Raw genomic sequence first — 21,116 nt, forward strand, 5'->3', positions numbered from 1 at the left:
TATATATATATATATATATATATATATATATAATAAAGCAACCTACTATTCATTTCAAAAGGTTTCGGAGGTCCACCAAAAATATTTCATTTTCTCCACGTTCCAAAGCATTTGATAGGCATGGCAGAATAAGATGAGCTAATAATTTGTACATATCTTCTGTTGAAATTGGATTATACATTCCAAAAGCAATCGGACTGAATTCAGGCGAATTACTTCTATTCAAAAAGTTCAAACGGTTTTTCACAGTGGTGATAAAATGAAGGAATAATTGACGATGCCATGTAAGATCAGATTCAGAAATCAACTTAACTAATAAACAACGTAGTGGATAAAGATCTGCCACATACCGTAGACGTGTTACACCGATTGTAATAACAAACAGTAGATCAAAATCATCTGGATGAGATCTTTAACAAAACATAAAATACATCAAAACATAGATAGTAAACAATGAAAATATAAATAATAGTTACTTAAAAATAAATAATACCTAACTAAAAATGGATAAAATTCATGAACACAATGGATATTTTTTCTTGTAAAATGAAAACCCACTGATATGAAGACGTCATGGATTCCAAAATACCACATTGGTAAAACAACACTTTAATAGTATAAATTTCTGACAGATATCCCGATTGCAAACTACGCAAATTCCAAAATAGCATCTGTTTATGTGTTTTTGGAGATGAAATCGAATTAAGAAATAGATGTTGAACAAAAAAATCACTACGTTTTCACAACCTCCTACGTTTGCACGTTCCATAAACTGAAGTCGCATATATTAAAATTAAAGTCTACACCGAGGTAGAAGGCAATAAGAAAAGATGAAAGCAAACACGTAGTGCATAACTGTAGCCTAATCTTGACATGAGATGAAGTTTTAAATATAAAAAAGTGCCTATTAAAGTTATAAAGCAGAAGGAAATCATCTGAAGGAATAAAGAATAACGTAGATATTAATCAACGCAATAATGCAACACACTTACTTGAAACAGTCTAATAAACAATCCAATAAAAGTCTTGGTTCATCCCAATGAGCATGATCTGATGTACCTGAAGAGATTAATGAAGCAGGATCACAAGGTAAATTGTCTGTTCCAACTGGAATAGTTGATTTACTTCCGGTGGGAATATTTATTCTACCAGATATATTTGATGAAATTGATTGATTCGTTTCAAACATATTTGTAGTACAATCATTTAATAATCCTTGATGTCCAATTGCATCTTTAGTCAAGGTGATTAAGGTTAGGTTAGATTGTCTTCGAACGAATAGATTTGACTGCCAATAAGCTAATAAAGATAAAACTAATGGATGATATTTGGTTTCCCACACAACATTGGATTGATTTGATTTAATTCGTGAACTATTTTTAGGTATATCATTAGATGAAACATTATTGACAGTTAACCAATTTAAAGATATTTTATGAATTGTATGAACTGCACGAATTGCTAAATGTCTTGGACATGCAAATGTCAAAATAGTTCCAACTTGAGGTAAACATAACTGTCCATCTGAATCATCTAAAAGTGGAAACAATAGATATTAATAATAGTTGATGTTTCATATAATAATAAAAAAAGGTTAATTTATCTTACAAACTAGTCGACAAACATCAGTAGTGAAATTAAGAGAGAAACAGTAAACAAACTCGTAGTATCAATAAGAGGGTTGAGATTACAAGTTCCTAATTTCAAGATTTTAAAAAGGAGTGGAAAAGGTAACCAATTTGAATTAATCGATTTCGAATTTACACCAATATTCCTTTCTCACATATTTAAGTAGTAATTGTATGCTTGGATAGAAAATGTCTAAAATTTAACTATTAGAGAATGGATTTATTTATTCCATAGCAATGTTAAAATAAACAGGATAAATGAATGAGGGGATTATTTTGTATGAAAAGGTAAGAGGTGATTTTATTATTTGTATTAGACATAACAAAATAACTTTTCTAAATAGATTGTATACAAGTTATCTTTTATAAAAAAGTTGACTCATGAAAATATTACTAATCATTAACATTGTGTTTTAAAAAACACATACTGGGTAATGGCCAATGTCGTATACGTCAGGTGCTGCTTAATACAGATCGGATTCTATTGGGTCTCTTGTCAACTACATTCAAACACCAACTTATATGATCAATTACGCACTACAAGTGTATCATAGGCTTATTGACAACTCTACACGCGCGAAGCAAACCTAAGACCTTGGTACTCGAGCACAAAGGCTTAACCTCTGGACCACTAAGCCGCTTTATTAGATCTTGATGAAATTCAATTACTAGGCAGAGATTTATGCATTTGGCTTCGAGTCACACGCTCTAAGTGTAAGGTCTAGTGATGTTATTAGGCTCCGCAAACAGAGATAAGTATTCAGAAACCCTACGCTTTAACTCCTTACTTATCGCTACATAAAGCTCGTGACAGAGGTAGAACCTAATAGAAGAAGAATAGACATCCCAGAAACAATACAAATGTACGATTCTTAGGTTCATCATTACTTGCCATATATTTGATTGGTAAAAGACATCTATAATAAGACTGAATAAATAAATAAATAAGTATACCGAAAACAAATATTTGTTACTGTTCATTACATGGTGCCGTAAAATCACGAAATTTAAATAAATCAAACATATTAATTTAACTTTAGATTACATTCATTTACAAACTATTGGTAAGAAATAAACAAACAAAAACCAGAAAATAAAGCTTTCACATCAAAGTAACATGAATTCACGTTTACGAAAACTAAAAGACATTCGGTATGGATGAAACATACGAAGAGATTACATTAGGACGAAATAAACAAATAATTTATTTTTTTGATTGAGATCATGAACCGATTGATGTTAGACCATCGCAATTGAAAACCTGGAAGCACTGGACGGCCGTTTCGTCCTATTGTGAGACTCCTCAGCAGTGCGCATCCACGATCCCGCTCCCTGCGAGGTTCGAACCCAGGGCCTTCGGTCTCGCGCGCGAACGCTTAACCAACTGGACCACTGAGCCGGCATCCAATGGTGATAGTTTCTAACATCAACTAATCCATGAAATTGCGCGACCAACTTCCGTTGTACTGAGGTAGATACCTGTCTCTACCCGACACGGATTAGCTCCACTGGTCACGGCTTCTCACTAGAACTCCGAGAATTCCCTCACGAAGCTAGTCAATAGTGAGCACATGTTGATTACTAGTATAGGGGTTGTGGAGATTATTAAGTTTTGGATTGAGATCATGAACCGATTGATGTTAGACCATCACAATTGAAAATCTGGATTGGTTGATGTTAGAAACTATCACCATTGGATGCCGGCTCAGTGGTCCAGTTAATTAAGCGTTCGCGCGCGAGACCGAAGGCCCTGGGTTCGAATCTCGCAGGGAGCGGGATCGTGGATGCGCACTGCTGAGGAGTCCCACAATAGGACGAAACGGCTGTCCAGTGCTTCCAGGCTTTCAATTGTGATGGTCTAACATCAATCGGTTCATGATCTCAATCAAAAACAATCATCTCCACAACCCCTATACTAGTAAATAATTTATTATTTCATATTAATTCCCAAAAAAAATTTCTGTTATATTACCACATTAATGCATATTTATAAAGATAATGAACAGGAAAAAGAATACATTTATTAACATGATAAATAAATAGATAAATACAATAATTACTTTTTTGATCACTAATTTCATCGGGTTGAATAAGATCCATAAGTATATGATAATTTGTTCTTAAATAATCCACTATAGGTTGACCTTGTGAACAACTAAGAGCAAACTTTAAATAAAATGGATTATTATATATTTATGTAAAGAAAGAAATGTATAAAAAAGAATGATAAATTAAACTACCAAGATACATGGAAATGTATTCAATGACTAATTGGTTTAATAATAAAAATAAAAATATAACGGTAAATACCTTACAAAGAGTATTTACTGAGTGGGATTCGAACTAAAATCGAATAAAAATAAGCAGAAATTTCGATTTATGATATTTACAGTTCAGTGATTAATGGTGTATATAAGTATTGTAGAAATCAAATGGTGGAGCACATAAGTGATCGAAACTATTATGAAGCTCATCATCAACTTGTGGAAAAAAACTTTTGTAAGTGATAAAAAGATTTATTGGCTTTTAGTAACATCATCGAGTATCTAGAAGTTCTGTTGATATGATGTTACTGCGAATCTCAAAAACATTTTGACACATTAAACAATATACTATCATTACAAGTTAGCATACATTGATACTTGAGACTCATTATAACAAATTATTATTTAAGCACACAACACTTTTGTACACAGAAGCATTAGTCAGTCAGTCATCTGCAACGTAGGACCAGACACATATATGTATCGGTCCAAACTGCCATACCTCATTAGCACAAGATGAACACCAAATTCATCGAGACAGCTAATTCAATAGTATTAAAAAAACTGATTTCATATAAAAATATGGTACAGGAAGAAAGAATTGGTCTGTAGAAGGAAAGGTATAAAGTAATTTCAATCTCATGGGTTAAGGGAAGACAGCAAGTGTATACATCTACGGCATTATGATCGATTCTGAGCCATGTCACACAGAGTCTCCAACCATTGGTTACGATAGTCGCGCAGACCAAAATCAAGTAGTCCGTATATATTAATATGGCTCACACCAGACGTTAGTGACTTTATGGACTGATGCCACGTACGAAAATACTATAAAATAACATTATCACGCATATTCATCTAACGATAATATGTGTTTTTCATCTAACCGTTAGCGAGTCAGAGTCTAGATAAACGTGTCAGTTACCGGTAGGTTCAAAGCACAATTCAACAGCTTGTTACAATTACCTTTCTGTTCAAAAAATACCACTAGCAAACAAGACACCAAAAGCGTAATAAGCCAACTAATAGTACCAAATGGATAAAAAGTTAAAAAGACGTTAGTAACGAAATAATGATAAACTAAACCACATATACAATACTAATATAAATAATTACCAAGAATATTCTATTTGCATGTGAATTATAAGGCCATCGCGAACCAGTTAGTAGGAGAGCACATGTTTCAGCTGGATAACGAGATAGGAAACGTGTTAAAGGTAAACGTAAAGGACTAGTAGGTTCAATGTTCAATAAACGTTCAGCGTTGACTACAGACTCAATCAAAAGCGAAACATATTTTGAAGTTGCCAAAGGAATCAGATGAAATAAATCCAACAATGATGTACATAATTCCAAATTCTGTAATTTAAAGAGGAAAAAATAACGAAGGCTGAAGTAGAATAATTCAATTATCTTTAAAAGATCAAGTGTATAGCTTTGATATTACTTGGAAACGGAAACCTAGTTATGGGACGTAATCAATTATTGAAGCCATGATGGTAACAACAACAGCAGGCAATCAAGTAATTAATATTTTAAGAACTAATATCTATTTCAATTTCCAGAAAATACTCAAATATTGTTGGCCTCAGTTGCATCCTAAAGTTCCTCTAATGACCAGAACAACTATGCGCTTTACACAAGGTGCAAAAGACATTTTCATGCAATTGAAAATGAAATAAACTCAATTTAATCTTTATCTTTTATGACTATATAGGCTTCACAAATTTCTCTTAAATAGGTTGTTCAAGTCGTTTCAGTATCTGAAAAAGCACTACTAAGGTCACTACCACTCATCTAACAGTCACAAACCTTAAATAACACTACTAGTAACTTTATAATTCATCAAACAGTTATTATTTGACTGTAAAGTATAACTGTAGTAAAGAGATTATTTCCATTATTTAAACACTGACATGAGCAAAAACCGAGAACTAAAGTTTGGTAAATGAATTCATATATTTTCATCATTAATTATTGAATACTATTTTTATTACTTTCCTAAACTATTTTTAGGTGAATTAAAAACCGAGCATCTAACTCCTTTCTATATAATGTAAACATTAAACAGATAAATAAGAAAATTTATAGACACAAAAGTCTACACGAGACATTCATTACTCACAGATGAAGTGAATGTGGAGATTGATGCAGAGTTTTGTTTGTTAACTGCAGCTTCCAAAGATGTGTTTAAATGTGACTAGAAATAAAAGAGCAAAATATAGCTAATGTACAAAAAAAATTACAAAACTAGACAAACAAGAATCATAGGAAATTAAATCGTTTTAAGAAAAAGAGAAAGCTACAATAACGTAAAGTTTTGCGTAGGTTTAATCCTTTACATTTTGCAATATTTTAAGTGAATTGAATCAGGTTAAAGATAACCCTATTTGACATGTTTTTACTCTTTTTATGGAATGAGCTAAATACAGACTACTTACATTAATGAGTGGGAGACCAAGTAGTCATTACGCGATCATTAATTTTCCTTAGACAAGAAAGACATACTTAACTTTACTAGTGGATCCAAAAGACATGAGCACAACATCAACTAGTGCGAAGAATTAAAATATTAATAAATTTACTGACCGGCATGAAAATCTCAATAGAAACTACACAAATTCTTTGAGGAATAAAGTTTAAGAAGAAAATAGAAAGTATTGGATGTCTACATATAAATGTATTGGCGGGGCTCATGGTTCTATGCTGGGCGGGAATAACAATATAAATGTATTGAGTTATCGTTTAAAATAACAGCAAGAGGAGATTTTACTAATTTTGATTACTGAAAAATAGAAAATTAAAACTGTTAACCATATGATAGTGAAGCACAATATGGAATTTATTCTAAAGACTGAAGTATTGTCAATTTGTATGGAATAAACTAGAAGTATAAGTTACTTCAGTACACCAAAACAATTCAAGAAAAATAATTCAATTTTCCTACATGCATCACATTTGTAAATATTTGTGTAATTAGTTGTAGACTACAGTTTTAGTATAATAAGTGATAACAAATTATTTATTTGTACAGATTGAAGATCAGATATGGTAGATGATTTGAGCTTACGGTTACTAATCAAAACTCAACTTCAATGAATAATCAATATAGTTGGGATTTGTGATAATGTATTTTCTTTACCATTGAAGGACTAGATTTTGAATGTATTCTTTTGAGAAGAAAAAACTTAATTCGAATTTCTATTTCAAATTTATCAGTTAAAGTATGCCAAATTTTATTTTTGATTCTCTTCCATATAAACTGTTCACAACTTATACAAAAAAGTTTAAATAAAATAATTTTTTCTACTGGGATTAATATTTAGAATAGTATATGTACCGCCGAAGAGAGCGGCGGCCTATGCTCCTCTACGAGGGGTGACAGGTGTAAGTAAGTAAAGGATTAGTGATATTGCATAGTTCAAAATGGTCACAGTCAATATATACATGCATTATGATTACAGAATGATATGAAAAGTTGACATGATATTTTTAGAATTATTAACTTACATAAATTGCATCACATAGTCTTTCACTAAGTGTACTCGGAAATAATTGAGCACAATAAGCTAATTGTCGAACTGTATGAATACATCGTATAGAATTTTGTCGAATATTTTGCACAATCTGTTTCATATTAGCATGTCTTAATTCAATATCAATAGATGTTTTACTGATAAATTCTCGAAGACACGAAAAAGCTGTTTCGTGAATATATTCATTCTTACAAGACATACCTGTAATATGCAATTAAAATAAATTTAGTATATAATGCAAGAACAAGAGAAAAGATGATGTCAGATCAGTCAGGTCAGCAACAATGTAGAACTTCGTATGTACGTACATCAGTTCGGAAGTGTTATATATACGAATTGACCGAGTATTGATCAATATCATGTTCACCTACTTCTTAGTCCTAGTTGAATTTTACTAATAATGTTATAATGTACTCACTACTCTAAGTGAGTTGACATGTATTGCACTAGATTTTGATATTAAGTGCTTCAAGATGATCAACGGAAAACTCTGAGCCTACGTTTTATCCCAGATGCTAATCCTTAGGAATAGCGAGTGGTCTACAAAATTGGTTTTGTTCGGTTAGTTCTAATATCTAATGGTACATATTTTTGTCAATATTTGTATATAAGCAGATTATTTTCTGGGTATCTGTTTGGTTGCTTAATTGGCGATAGAGCTTACACCAATAACCCAGTCTTATGAATAGTTACTAGTCAGCCATATAGTATTATTCCATAATATTCATCGATTAGTGTTTTATTCATTTATTTTACCAATCCAAAATCAATTCAAATCATCCAAATGTAATTAATAGCTCAAGCAATGTACATCACCATTAATATAAAATGAATTTATGCTTGACAGGACAAAAAGCGCAAATCACCCAATTGAATGTCTATAACAAACACTGATAAGTGTTCCGTTCAAAATACAACTACAGAAACATCCTACTATGAAGACTAGTTTTGCTCGACACAGATTATCAAATGTATAAGAGATAAATATTAAAAAACCTATCGATATGACAAGCTTGCCTTGATGAAACATTGACTATCAACGAAATAGCCAATTGATTTACCAATGATATAATTTTCAGTAATCATGTTGTCCCATTCTGATGATCTATCGATATTTTGTTTAGTTCTTAATACTAAAGAAACAATTTGAATAAATTTTCAATCTTTTTACATGAAAACTTATCAATTTGCCAAATAAAATTAACAAAACATGTCAAGTTGTTTTTAAAAACCACAATTGTGTATGAAAGCAGTGAATGGTACGAATAATAAACTGTATACTAACCTTTAAATAGTGCTGTTAGATTTCTTGCTTTTGTGTATCTAAATACCATGTGACAGATAATACTTGACAAGCAGCTACTCGAAGATTAATTAATCTCATACAATTACTAGAAAGTGGTATTACAGTTCTAGAGTTGAACGGTGTAAACTTGGAATATGAATAAGTTCCGTTGAATGTACCTTTTTCTTGATCAGAATTTATTGATGAATTATTTTTGACACTGGTGTTTACCGCTCTACTACCAGCAGCTATGGTGTTGGTAGTTGTAGAATTATTAGTACTAGCAGAGAAATCATGATTCAACTCAAATTGAGTAAGAAGTGAACGTACATCGGATAGAAAGATACAATCATCTCGTTTTGAAAGATCATAACGTAGAAGTCCTACTCCATCATCGTTATTATCTATGTCAAAGTCAAAAAGCTTAGAGCTATCTGAAACTTTAGATGGATGTTTTAATTTCTCTGACTGACCAAAGAAATAGTTTGCTTCCTAAAAAGAAAACGAAGAATACTGTAGTTGGCAAATAATTGTGTGCAAACTTATAACTGCTACAGTATTATGTTTCTAAATTCCAGTTGAAAATATGTGGCTTTAAGGGGTAGCCAGATGTTCTAAAATATAATTTACAGATTCGAATCTTGCTCTACCTACTAAGTCTGAACAGTAGAGTAAAGTTTATATATTTTATATAATCAATAATGACTTAAGACCTAATGTACAAACACTGAATATCAGACTGAACTGTCTCGGTAGGCGCAGACCACTAGGTTATGGTCAAGTGATTATCGTAACTAATGGCTGAAGTGATTGGTTAACATACCTTAGAATCCATCGCAATAGCGCAGATGAATTTACTCTATGTTATCCCTTCGACTATAGGTTTTAAGACTATTTTTTATATTCTACACATTCTTTCTTTCGAATCCTGTTATGTACAACAACTGACACCGTTACTACTTCTACTACTCCGACATTTGTCTTGATAATTACATCTTGCTGTGCTGATATGGTTTAGCAATTAGAACCCATTTATGCACGTTGCATATAACTGATTGAAACAAACAAAATCCTGATGATCATCCAGTTTTAGATGAATATACGAGACAGTTTACAAGAAAGACGTGAGGAATCTTATAATTTCTGCGTGGTCGCGCACATACTCATTTTGCATTCCACACTTAAGTAACAGTTGTAAGGCACCACTCTATATGGGTCAATTCAAGATTATCTGCTGAAATTACATAACAAAAAAAAAACTTATAACTAATAATTAACATTGAAAAGCCAGAGAATGTTAACTACTAAAATACAGAAGTTGATTTACACTGCATTATATAAGGAATAGTGCTAATAACAATGAAAGCATATTTACACAATTAGTAGAGTTAGATTTGACATACCAGTACAGCTAATTGAGTTGAAATAGGTAAATCCAGTAGACGATTGGGTTGTTTCGGAGGTAAAACATGTCCAATACGTTTATACCAATGTGGCGCTAACAACTTACATAATGGTTGTTCAATTGTATAAGAAAGTAATCTCAAAAGACAACGTGCTTCGGTTCGAACAGAATCAGTTTCACTCAAAAGTGAATCTAATAATTCTACGATAACTGCATCCAATAAAGTTGTCTAAAGTGTAAATAATAGTAATAATTGTAACATGAAATACAATATTCCGAGGAAATTAACTAAGAAAATTACTTCATTAAAAATATTTCATTGTAATACAGATTAAAAATGTTGGAGCCAAAAGTTGAGATTAAACTATATAGTACATAGCTTATCATCCATACATTAAAAGAATACTCAATTTGAATGGCAATTAATAACTTTTAGCTAATCTATATTAATCTGTGTGAAATCTCTTCTTATCAATCAACTCTTACCAGAGACGATGAGAACTTTGGAGTGAACTCTTTTTCATTGACTTGATTATCAATTTCCATTGATTCAACAACTACATTGGTTGATGCTTCATTATTTGATGATTCTGAAGTTGCGTTAGCTGCACTACGACCACGTCTAACTTGAACTGTACGACGTTGTGAAGTTGTTGAAGAGCGTTTACGTGTAGATATTGGAGTGGATTTGCCTGATTTCACATCTTCCTCTTCAACAACAGTCGAGTGTGAAAAGTGATTAGTTTCATTTGAATCTTTTAAACTTATGAAAACCATGCTAATAATTATACGCGCGCAGTCACGAGCCATCATTAGAGCTCCTTGATTCATTTGATTTGATAAGCTATGAATGCAATAAAGTAGGCCACGTAGCAAACTGATGAGATTTGAACAGAACCATGAAGGATGAATGAAACGAGCAAGACAAAGAATAGAAGCACAAGCACCCCATTTAACGTACCTGTAAAAAAAGAGAAAAAGTTGGACAACTGACCCATAAGATAAAGTATTACTTCAAATTTACAATATATGTAGACTTCATATGTATGTTATTGATAACACTAATGCATCATAAAACAGAGTTTTCCCACTAAATAGTAAACAGGAACAAAAAAACACTTGGATACAAATAATAATAAAAAGAGGTTGAATAAAAGAATTACCAAGCCGGATGATATAACATATCAACAATAACATGTCCAATATGCTGGAAAATTTGTAGATTTGCAACAGCTTTTTTAATCGTCTCTGTAGTAAAATGATCACTATTTTCTCGAGATGTTGTAGTAACAGCGGATAATATAGCAAATGCTGTGTTATGTATAATTTCTAGAAATATGCACATATTTCGAGTAAGTTGTTTCGCTTCATGACCCATAACAAACATGATAGAATCAATAATTATATTCGGATTTAAACGTGAAGATGAGTTATTTGGAAGAAATTCTTGATTCGATGATTGAGGTTCTTTGACAGTAGGAGTAATTGTATCAGGGTCTTGGCTTATACTAAATATTTCTAGCTGAAAATCAATAAAACCCAGGAAATAATTAGTACAAAGACAACAGACAAAACAACAATGCAATGAGCACTATAACCAAGTTCACATAACTCAATGAAGACAAAATTTAAGGAACAGAGTTGAATAGTGGCTAGCTGTGGAGTCCATGACGCATGGTTTGTCCTGTTTAGGACTTGTTAGGCGGATATATCTGCACTTCAATGTTGATGGTCACGCAGGGATTCTAACCCAGCACTAATTACTTCAAACGCCCAACACTTGAGTGACCAATTGTGGACCATAACATTAACGGGAAGATCTAAACAAGCAATACAATGAATTTAAAGACCATAGTTTTAAGGGGCAGTGAAGAATTTCCCCTTACTGGGTAGTCTGGAATTTAGTGATTTAAACGTAATATTTGTGTTGGTAGAAAGTATGCAACAGCTAGTGCACTCATTCGTTCCATATACTCTAAAGAATGAAACTGCAAAAATTACAATTGTTTTCCACAAGAAATAGTGTACTTAGACTAGAACCAGGAAATGACTAGTCAGTTATCTATTTCAACCACTAAATATCTCTAAAACAGATCCATGTAGAAACCCATCTGTGTCTTATTCTTCATATCGTGATGACAGACAAAGAATAGAGCAGTAAACTTAGCATTCCTGTTATCTGCACACCGTGATTAACTCTTAACAACTGGATTTCGGGGTATTTTTTTCGTTTTACTCTATCAAGGAACGAGCGAAAAAGTCGAGGTGTACGTTGAAAAACAAAATCTTAAAAAAAGATGGATGTATATGAGAATGATAGTTATGGGCATTTATTTCATTTCAAATGATTTGTTAACTAGTTTTAACAACCAAGTTTTGATATTTAAATAGCCATATTCGAAAGTATACTACCAATACGGTGCAGAAGGAAATTCATTAACAATATGAAAAACTGTTCAGCTTATTATTGGACTGCCTGGGAAGAACGAAAGTCAATAGTGACAGATTATTGATATCGAAGTGGTGATCGTGACTCAAGGATTCATTGATTAACATAGTAAAATAGGTAATTTCTACTAAACGAATAAATTTTCGTCGATAACCACAGGTTCGTTCGAACAAAAGATATAACCAACTTACCTCTAGAAAATGATCATCTCCGGAAGTAGTTATATCGTTAGAGAATGGTAATTTAGGTGCAGTATCAACTTTACACAATGTTTTCGACTCGAATGATGTGCTTGAGTGTGAAATATGGTCACGACTGATTTCCGTATGAAGCGAAGTGAACTGTTGCATAATCGACAGGAATGTTGCATGTCTGACAATAAACGCAATAAAATCTCCATGAGCATTATACAATTCTTTGCTCAGACCAGCCAGAAGTAACCCAGCTATTGCCATAATCATAACATGATTGCATAAATCTACAAAGGTATACATCAAAAAAGTTCCCTTGATAGTTAACTGATATAATGATTAGATAACTTTGTCAAAACATACTGCTAGATAAATTTCTGACCATACATTTAATAAAACTTTGAATTAGTTCGCTTGATATTCGTAGGATTCAAGAAATCAACGAGAACAAAATTCAAGTCCAATAATTTACAGTGGAATATTCAAGAAAATGTTTGAATGCAGAAACGAATAATTCAATTTCTAAATTACTACTTTATGAGCATACCAATGTAAAGATTCAACTTTTCTGTATACAGCTTTATTTTTTGTGCATATTAAAACAATTAAAAACAAAAACAGAGTTTGTGGGACAACTAAAGAACTGATAGTTCGAACATTAAACACTTAAAGACTTATTCACAAGATTTGTATGCAGGTTTATTCATGTACTTAAGTTTTCAGATCACACATAGAATCATCACAACACAGGTATTTACAGTTCATAATCCTTTAGAATAACTCTTTTTCATATGTTTCACTGTCAAGCAATCGAGTTATTGAAAATTAAACTAAGACTATGATCAATGTTGGCTTCTTAATAGAGTCCTATGAGTGGTTGAGGATACTAGACAAAATTCGGGCAATATCAGTGAACTCAATGCTTTTTCACACTAAAGTTCAGATCCATCTTCGAAATTCAGTATTTAAACAAGAAACAGGATTTTCTGCCAAAGGATGTCGATTTAATGGAATTAAATAACAATTTTATGTTATAAAAAGGGAAGAGAAATTAAACTAAAGAACTGAATTGGTGTTTATTTTAACAGTGATATAGAATTATCCAGATTAAATAGTCCAGACATCTCAGTGAATCACAACACAATAATATTGAACGTTCACTAATCTTGATCATCAGTGGCATTATAGGAATTCGGTGGATGATAAAGCGAGTAGAACCAATCCTTTCCATATAACAAGTAAAACTTAGCGTACAAATCATTGTGAGTATTATGATAAGCGATTCCAGTGATTTATTCGCCTTGGAGCATTCCAAATAGTCCTATGTGTGATAAAAACAGATGCAGTGACTACTGGGTCAACGTACGCAATGCAGCCCGACGACTAACAGACACTAGTGAACAATTATTCTTAATCATATTAAAATGATACTATGGAATTAACGATGAACGAAAACATCCAATTTAAAGTTAGACGGTATTAATTACCATCAGCCATGCAACAACTTGGACGAATTGACTGAATGGGAGGATTTTCGGAATAGGACGTCAAATACATATCATCAATATACTGCAACATCATATTATTCAGTCCTGTATCACCAAGGAAACAATTGTAGAAATCTTCTACACCGACTGACGATTGTTGCGAGTGGTTTAAGTTCAAAGCAGCTACGCATATTGACTGAAGAAACTCCCAAGAGCGAAGTTTACTAGGCTCATCAGAAGAAGAATCCTAATTAAAAAAGTAGGAAGGGGGAGAAAGTATGAAGCTAGTGATTGATATAATTTTCTACTGTGTAGAAAATATATGATGTTTTATTAAATGATCCGTAACAAGGGCTCATCAGTATAAAGAACGACTGCTTAAGGTCTGTTATGCGATGGACATTTATTGTGAAGTATTATCTTCGTTTCTTTTTAACTTTACAGTCTGTGTCAACCAAAAGGGTGTATTTTATTATCAGAACTGTACTTTCCAACTTGTCTATCCATCTGTTGAAAGATAGCATTACTAGAAACGAAGCAGCTGCAGTCGGGGGAGGACATTTATGAGTCTGTAAAGGTTCTGTCTTCAAGAAGGATGCTCTAATAACACATAAAAACTGAAATATTTCCGATGGAAATCATAATTCGTCGTAGACGGAATTCGACTCAGTTTAAAAGAATTGCAGTCTTTAAATCGCTAGTGGATGAGATTTGAGTACAGACATTTTAAGAGAATATTGTTTTACGGTTCTACTAGTGTAAAACGTGCACCTCTGAATGGAATTGTGCTGATTTTTTGTTAGGATTATAATGAGAAGGAAATAAGATTATCACAACCATCGTAAATTTTTTAATAGATTATACTGAGAAATATTGGAAACAATCAAATTTTTACCTGTAATACTTCCACAGCAGCATCAACAAGACATCTAATCGGTATGTCAATAGGCTGATTTCGAAATTCATTCATGTGAAAACGTAGTTGCGGACCGGCTTCACCTTCCGCTGAGCTAATACGTAAACGTTGTGTTTCAAGCAAATTAGTACGATTAAATCGACCTAATTTCCCAAGTACCTAGTAAAGATTAACGAAAGAGGAATTTCGAATATTTATTTTAGCCAATGTAGAAAAGTGAAAATAACACTAATGAAATCTAGAGGATGATAGTCGCAGACTAAGAAGGTTAGAACTCTAAACCATAAAATAGTGCCAGGGATGCGAGGGACGCACTCAACTTAGGGAAGATGGATACAGCCAACTTATTCCACACAATTCAGTGAAATCTCTTATTACCACGGATTTACAAATATTGTACTGAAAATTCATTATAGCATGTGGTATAATGAAACACCATACAAAGTAGAAAACTCTTCAACTGTAACCTATTGCGTATTTACGATTTATGCTGAATAACACATGGAATCCCCAACATTCTGTATATTATTTTCGCTAAATAAGAATAAAATTTTAAATGGAAGGTTTACAAAATTAACGTGTTCGTTATTTACACTCGAACTTTACATTACCAAAAAGCTCAAGCTGTAAGATCTAAATTCTACAAAACACATACAACCTGAGATGTCATCACAACAATTATGGGATAATATTTTAGGCACAAATTAACTCGGATCACATAGAGATAATATGATTTACGTAATATATAAACAGTATAATTAGTAGAAAAAACCTCTTTATGATTTAGGTAAAAAGAAAAGTTTTTTTAATTTACACGGGAAAATATCCAAAAATGACCGATATATATATATGAGCAGTAATACTTGAATAGAACAATAATCGGATTGAAGAGATTAATATTATTATTATTATTATTATTATTATGCATCAAAAATGAAAGATGAACCAACCTTGAATGACATTTTTTGTACATATTCACTGGGTGAATGAAGTGAATTGTACAACGCCAATAACATATCCCCACGTACTTGATATAAATGATCATGAAGAAAATCTGGTTGCATATTATCAACACAAAGCTCAAGAGTACGGAGACCCTTTACATTAACAAAATAATAATGAATTGATATAAATCAAGATTGAAAAGCAATAATTTGTCTTTTTATTTCAAACATTTAAGATTAAAATTACAAAGTAACCAATTAAATGTTCTTGGGCTTCAGTCAAATTCTTTGTGAGGCATGACGATACTATATGATTCATTAAATAGAAGTAGATGCAAACTGGTTTAAAATCTGCACCCACTAAAAGAAAGTCAGATGTAAGTATTTAGCTACCGCCCAACATAGAGCATAGTATCATTGAGTATTATTAAATTAGGGTCACTGAAGGTTAAATGAACCAAACAGAAGACTCCGTAATCCTAAAACCAAAATGCTTCACAGCATCAAAAACTTGAACATGGATGGAAAGTGAAAGGCTTGAAGAGATTAAGATTAATTAATGCGACTAAATATGAATACGAGCTTCTTCCATAGACCGTGAAACATAAGAAATTTGCCAACAATTTTTTGATAAGTCATTGAAGTTAAGAAAGAAAACATCTGTTTCGTTGTCTAAATTTTTAAAACACAGATTTGATAAGTGAGTTACAAAACTTATATATATTTTTGAACATTAACTACAGATTTTTCCAGTGGAGAACAGCAACAACTACGAACTTATCTTTAACACAACATTCAGGCATATTGTAAGAGTCAAATATGATACAACTGCTAAAACATTAGATGGCCATTATTTATTAATAACGGGATTTTATGAGCAAAGTGCTGCTCACTGTTAATCCAACTAATTAGATAAATCAACTTATCATTCGAATTAACTACCATACCTGGAACGATTAATTACTAACTGGGTTAAGATCAGTCATCACTCTTAACAAAACTACCTCATCTCTGTCCTCCTAATTAAATTGAATTGCAAAAACATATTATTAGAAGAGATTAAAAAACGGAAAATAGATATGATTTTGCTGAGTGATAATGTTTTCTAAATTGTATCTTAATCTTATTTCAGTTTAAAATGGACGGTAAGCAAGCAAAATAACAAAACGAAATTTACCTGGTTGACAGTATTACAATTCAGCACATAAACTAACGGTTCCATTAACAGAGACAAATAGGGGAGTAATGTGGACAAACGAACTGGGACAATAACACACAGTTCACCCAATAGATCACGAGCATTCGAACGATGTGGTGAACGCAGTAAACGATTCAACGTCGTTAACATTTCAGGTAGTAAGGGAAAAAATTCACGATAAAGTTTGTCATGTGCTCCGCCCCCTATTGACCGAAAAAGAGTTCGTAATAAAGTGAGATATGCTGTAGGCTCTTTAGCTGTAAGGCAGTAATGCATGCTGCCTTGAACGATACGGCGTAAATGAAGCTAAAAGATGTAAGATAAATAAATTATTAATAATTCCAGCTTTATTGACCAAGAAATGTTTCCGAATAGGGCTGTGGATGAATATCTATGAAATTAAAAACATAAAATTAATTTTCAATATGGTTTTCATTACAGAAAACCCGCTAATGTCGGCTTATCGTTTCATTTTCATCTAAGACGACTCAAAAATGCATCTGTAACATATCTTGAACAAGACATATGGTGGGCATGAAGCGATTAATAGTTCGCATTTTACCTTTTACAGTACACCCCAGCTATCACTCAAAGTAGACAGTGGAGATCTGTCTTTATTCTTAATTTAGTCGACTCCATTGAACCTTGAAATATCTATGAGCACCGAATAAAAATGAGCAATAACTGACGCTAAAATACCAACAATCATCTATTTAGATGTATTTCTATAAGACATGCATGCTGTCAGTCACAAAACTAAGTGCCATTCCCAAGAGACATTTATGCACAAAGATCATTATCCAGAGATGCATATCTAATAGTACTTTTAAAAAATACTAGACCAAACGCAAAATCTATTTCTGTAGATTCAAGAAGATAGATAAATCTATAAAAATATCAGAATAACGTAAAATACCTTCATAACTAATTCATTTTCTGTGCCAGACATATTTACAGAACTGAAACATAACTTTAATAATCGCATATAAAGTGCAGATTCATTGGTGCCATCTGAAATGGACAAAATAATACAGTTTGTTAACTAAATTATTCCAAGAACAGTTCCACGTAACAATACAATATTCTTTAAAATAACTGATTACTTGAAATAAAAAATTGTATTCCTATGATTCTACAGATTCTATAAGTCATTTTTGAAGGACTTTGTAACCTCACCAGAATCTCAACCTAGAATTATCAAAATAATTTTAAACAGTAACTTTTGATTGAAAAGACGACAAACCGTTTCAGTATTTTGCACGCCTTCAACATAAAGTGGCAAAAAGAATGAACCAATAGGTTTTCCGGCATAAAATTCCAATGAAATCTTTTTAGAATGGAATTAAAAATAAATTATTTTCCCCAAAAATCAGAAGATACTGGAATCTTCTTCAAATGAGTGAGTTATTCAGTTAAACTAAACAGAAATAAATTAACAGATTCAATTTATTAATATGTTTATGTAAAGTTATACTGAAGACGATAATTAAAATGACAATGAAACGATTGTTTCCAAAGAATTGCTGATAAGACAGTTAAATGTACAATAAACTCAAAACCAAAAAGTTGGAGAAAAACATTGTTTACCTCCCAAAACGTTCTAATCTATCAACTAGATAGGATAACAAAATATAACCAAAATATGATGTTTTATTTGGTTGAGATAGTAAATGTAACGCAATATTAGTGTAGGATGCGCTGCGATTGCACCAAACAACATAATCCTAAAAAGAAAAAAACGAAAGGAAAAATGAGGAAGTTCAGATACTGACGAAATAAGAAAAAACTGCAAGATTTTACAAAATATGGTTACAAATTCGCACAAAAAAATGAAGGAAACATAGTGATATAGCATGATAAAATAATATAGAAAGAGTTGGATCTAATATGGCGTCAAATATATGATAGAATAAAATGTCCATACATAAATTATTAACAGAAAAGTAAACTTGATTAAGGAATATCAATTTTGTAGGCTACTGTTCAGTGATCTGAATGTTAGGTTAAATTCTTACCCACCATATCACTTACCAACTGAGATTATCAAAGTGTCATCAACTATATGTTTGTCCCAACAATAGTGATTAGGACACAAAAACCGAAAAAAGTACAGGAGCTTAGTGACAATAAATAGGCTTTAGACCATTATCTATTGCCCCCAAATGCCCTGGTATGGTCGAGATTGGTGTGGGCCATCCCTCCATCGCGAAATGCTCTCATATGGCCATGTGTATGCAGCCTCTGCCAGGGAAGTCTTACTCATTGCCCTCTCCTGGTTGGGGTGTTGTTTACGAAAATGAGAGACGAAAAACGAATGTCCGGCGCTTTAACCGGATCCCAAATCAATGGTGCACATGGGCTCCAGTATTCTGCGGGAACAAATGGAGTATGAACCAATTTTCGGTCACTGTCTACCATGGGACTGCATCTCCTCACGATGCTCCACTGCCTTGTGGGTTAGACCTTTAGGTCAAAGGCTCGGGGTGTGGCTCCCTAAGAAAACCACCTGCTTCGGTCTGGGCACCCGGGCAGTATCACAGCCCACACACAACGGATTGATGTTAGCAAGCTGGTTGCAACTTCTGTTGCAAGTAAGTATCGAACCGAGCTAGTATCTAGGCTAGCTACCATTCCACCGAAAAGTATGGATGAGCATTGCTTGCAATTGCATGACGCCATGAAAATGGAGGGTACAGTCAGTTGGGGGTTCGCGAAACGTCCCGCTTATAAGCACTGGGTTTCTTCAGGCTACTTACAACTCATTGAAACCCGTCGGTCTACTCTGATGACCGTGAGTTTGACCACAAACGAAGGTTGTTACGTAGTGAAATTGGGCAAAGCTTGCGTAAGGACCGAGTAGCCTGGTGGTCGTAGCCTGCTTGCGAGCTGGAAGCAGCAGCTGCATCCGGTAATCACTGGAGCTTTTGAACTCATCCGAGCCACTTGGCAGTAAGAAGTCTGGTGTAGCGGAATAATCTGCGAGGATGACGGTACACCAATCACCAACATCCATCGACGTCTTGGACGATGGGGGCGGAATTTTTCGAAGGGCAGTTCAACTGGCCTGTTGCTCCGGCAACATCGGTCAGACTGTCCTGCCCTCCGCCAGCCGGTGACGACTGATCCACCAATGAGGCGGAAGTCCGCAAGGAACTCCAACTTTTGAAGCGTTGCAAATCACCTGGACCAGATGACTTACCTCCGGCTCTTTTTAAAGATGGTGGTGACTTTCTGACTAGGGAATTGACGACGCTGTTTACAAAGGTTTGGGAGCTAGAGAGTGTACCAACGTCATGGAATGAGCTGATAGTTGTCCCTATCTTTAAAAAGGGTTCACGTCGTTCCTGTAACAACTATCGGCGGATAAGTCTACTTCCGATTGCGTCCAAGCTATTGGCTTCCCCGTCATTCTTCGTAGATTGTTCAAAACCGAGAAAGATTGACTCGCGAGGAGCAGGCTGGGTTCCGTTCTGGTCGAGGGTGTATTGACTGTATCTTCACCTCCGCCAATGTTAGAACACCGCCATACTCTATCAAAGGCCCAACATCGGTTTCTCTTGACATCAGGGCTGCCTTCGATTCGTTGGACAGAGCTGTTCTCTGGGATTGTCTATTGAAGAAGGGTGTGCCTGGAGAAGTTTATTACATCCTAAAAGCCCTATATAAAAACACCTCAGGCAGAGTGAGGGGCATACAACCACCTCTCCATTGTTCCATTCGAGCAGTGGGGTTAGGCAGGGTTGCTCAACTTCACCATTTCTCCCTCTTCAACTTTGCTATCGATGACATTCTGGAAACAGCTCTGATGAATGT

The 21,116-nt window shown here is 33.5% G+C and overlaps 1 protein-coding gene across 1 annotated transcript; it reads right to left on the reverse strand.

Annotated features, from left to right (window-relative positions):
* Positions 1 to 46: 46 nt before the first annotated feature.
* Positions 47 to 18,635, reverse strand: MS3_00001323 (uncharacterized protein). The gene is made up of 16 exons (XM_051208768.1): positions 18,220 to 18,635; positions 17,283 to 17,609; positions 16,112 to 16,258; positions 15,141 to 15,320; positions 14,246 to 14,492; positions 12,759 to 13,045; positions 11,282 to 11,640; positions 10,605 to 11,079; positions 10,117 to 10,347; positions 8,714 to 9,205; positions 7,403 to 7,629; positions 6,018 to 6,092; positions 5,009 to 5,251; positions 3,689 to 3,794; positions 993 to 1,533; positions 47 to 410 (listed from the first exon to the last, which is right to left on the reverse strand). The coding sequence occupies exons 1-10, from the start codon at positions 18,286 to 18,288 to the stop codon at positions 8,729 to 8,731; spliced, it is 2,799 nt and encodes a 932-aa protein (XP_051064071.1). The 5' UTR covers positions 18,289 to 18,635; the 3' UTR covers positions 47 to 410; positions 993 to 1,533; positions 3,689 to 3,794; positions 5,009 to 5,251; positions 6,018 to 6,092; positions 7,403 to 7,629; positions 8,714 to 8,728.
* Between the last annotated feature and the right edge of the window lie 2,481 nt (positions 18,636 to 21,116).

The sequence above is a fragment of the Schistosoma haematobium genome, assembly GCF_000699445.3.
Source record: "Schistosoma haematobium chromosome Unknown HiC_scaffold_214, whole genome shotgun sequence".
In the NCBI taxonomy this organism is placed as follows: domain Eukaryota; kingdom Metazoa; phylum Platyhelminthes; class Trematoda; order Strigeidida; family Schistosomatidae; genus Schistosoma; species Schistosoma haematobium.

What these genes read in the sequence shown, in the direction of transcription:
- MS3_00001323 (XM_051208768.1), bottom strand. Translation starts at nt 18,288, where the DNA reads ATGCGATTATTAAAGTTATGTTTCAGTTCTGTAAATATGTCTGGCACA. An exon ending in TACAAAAAATGTCATTCAAG is followed by an intron (nt 15,321 to 16,111) that starts GTTGGTTCATCT and finishes AATCTTTACTAG; the next exon opens with GTACTTGGGAAATTAGGTCG. An exon ending in GAGATGATCATTTTCTAGAG is followed by an intron (nt 11,641 to 12,758) that starts GTAAGTTGGTTA and finishes ATTGATTTTCAG; the next exon opens with CTAGAAATATTTAGTATAAG.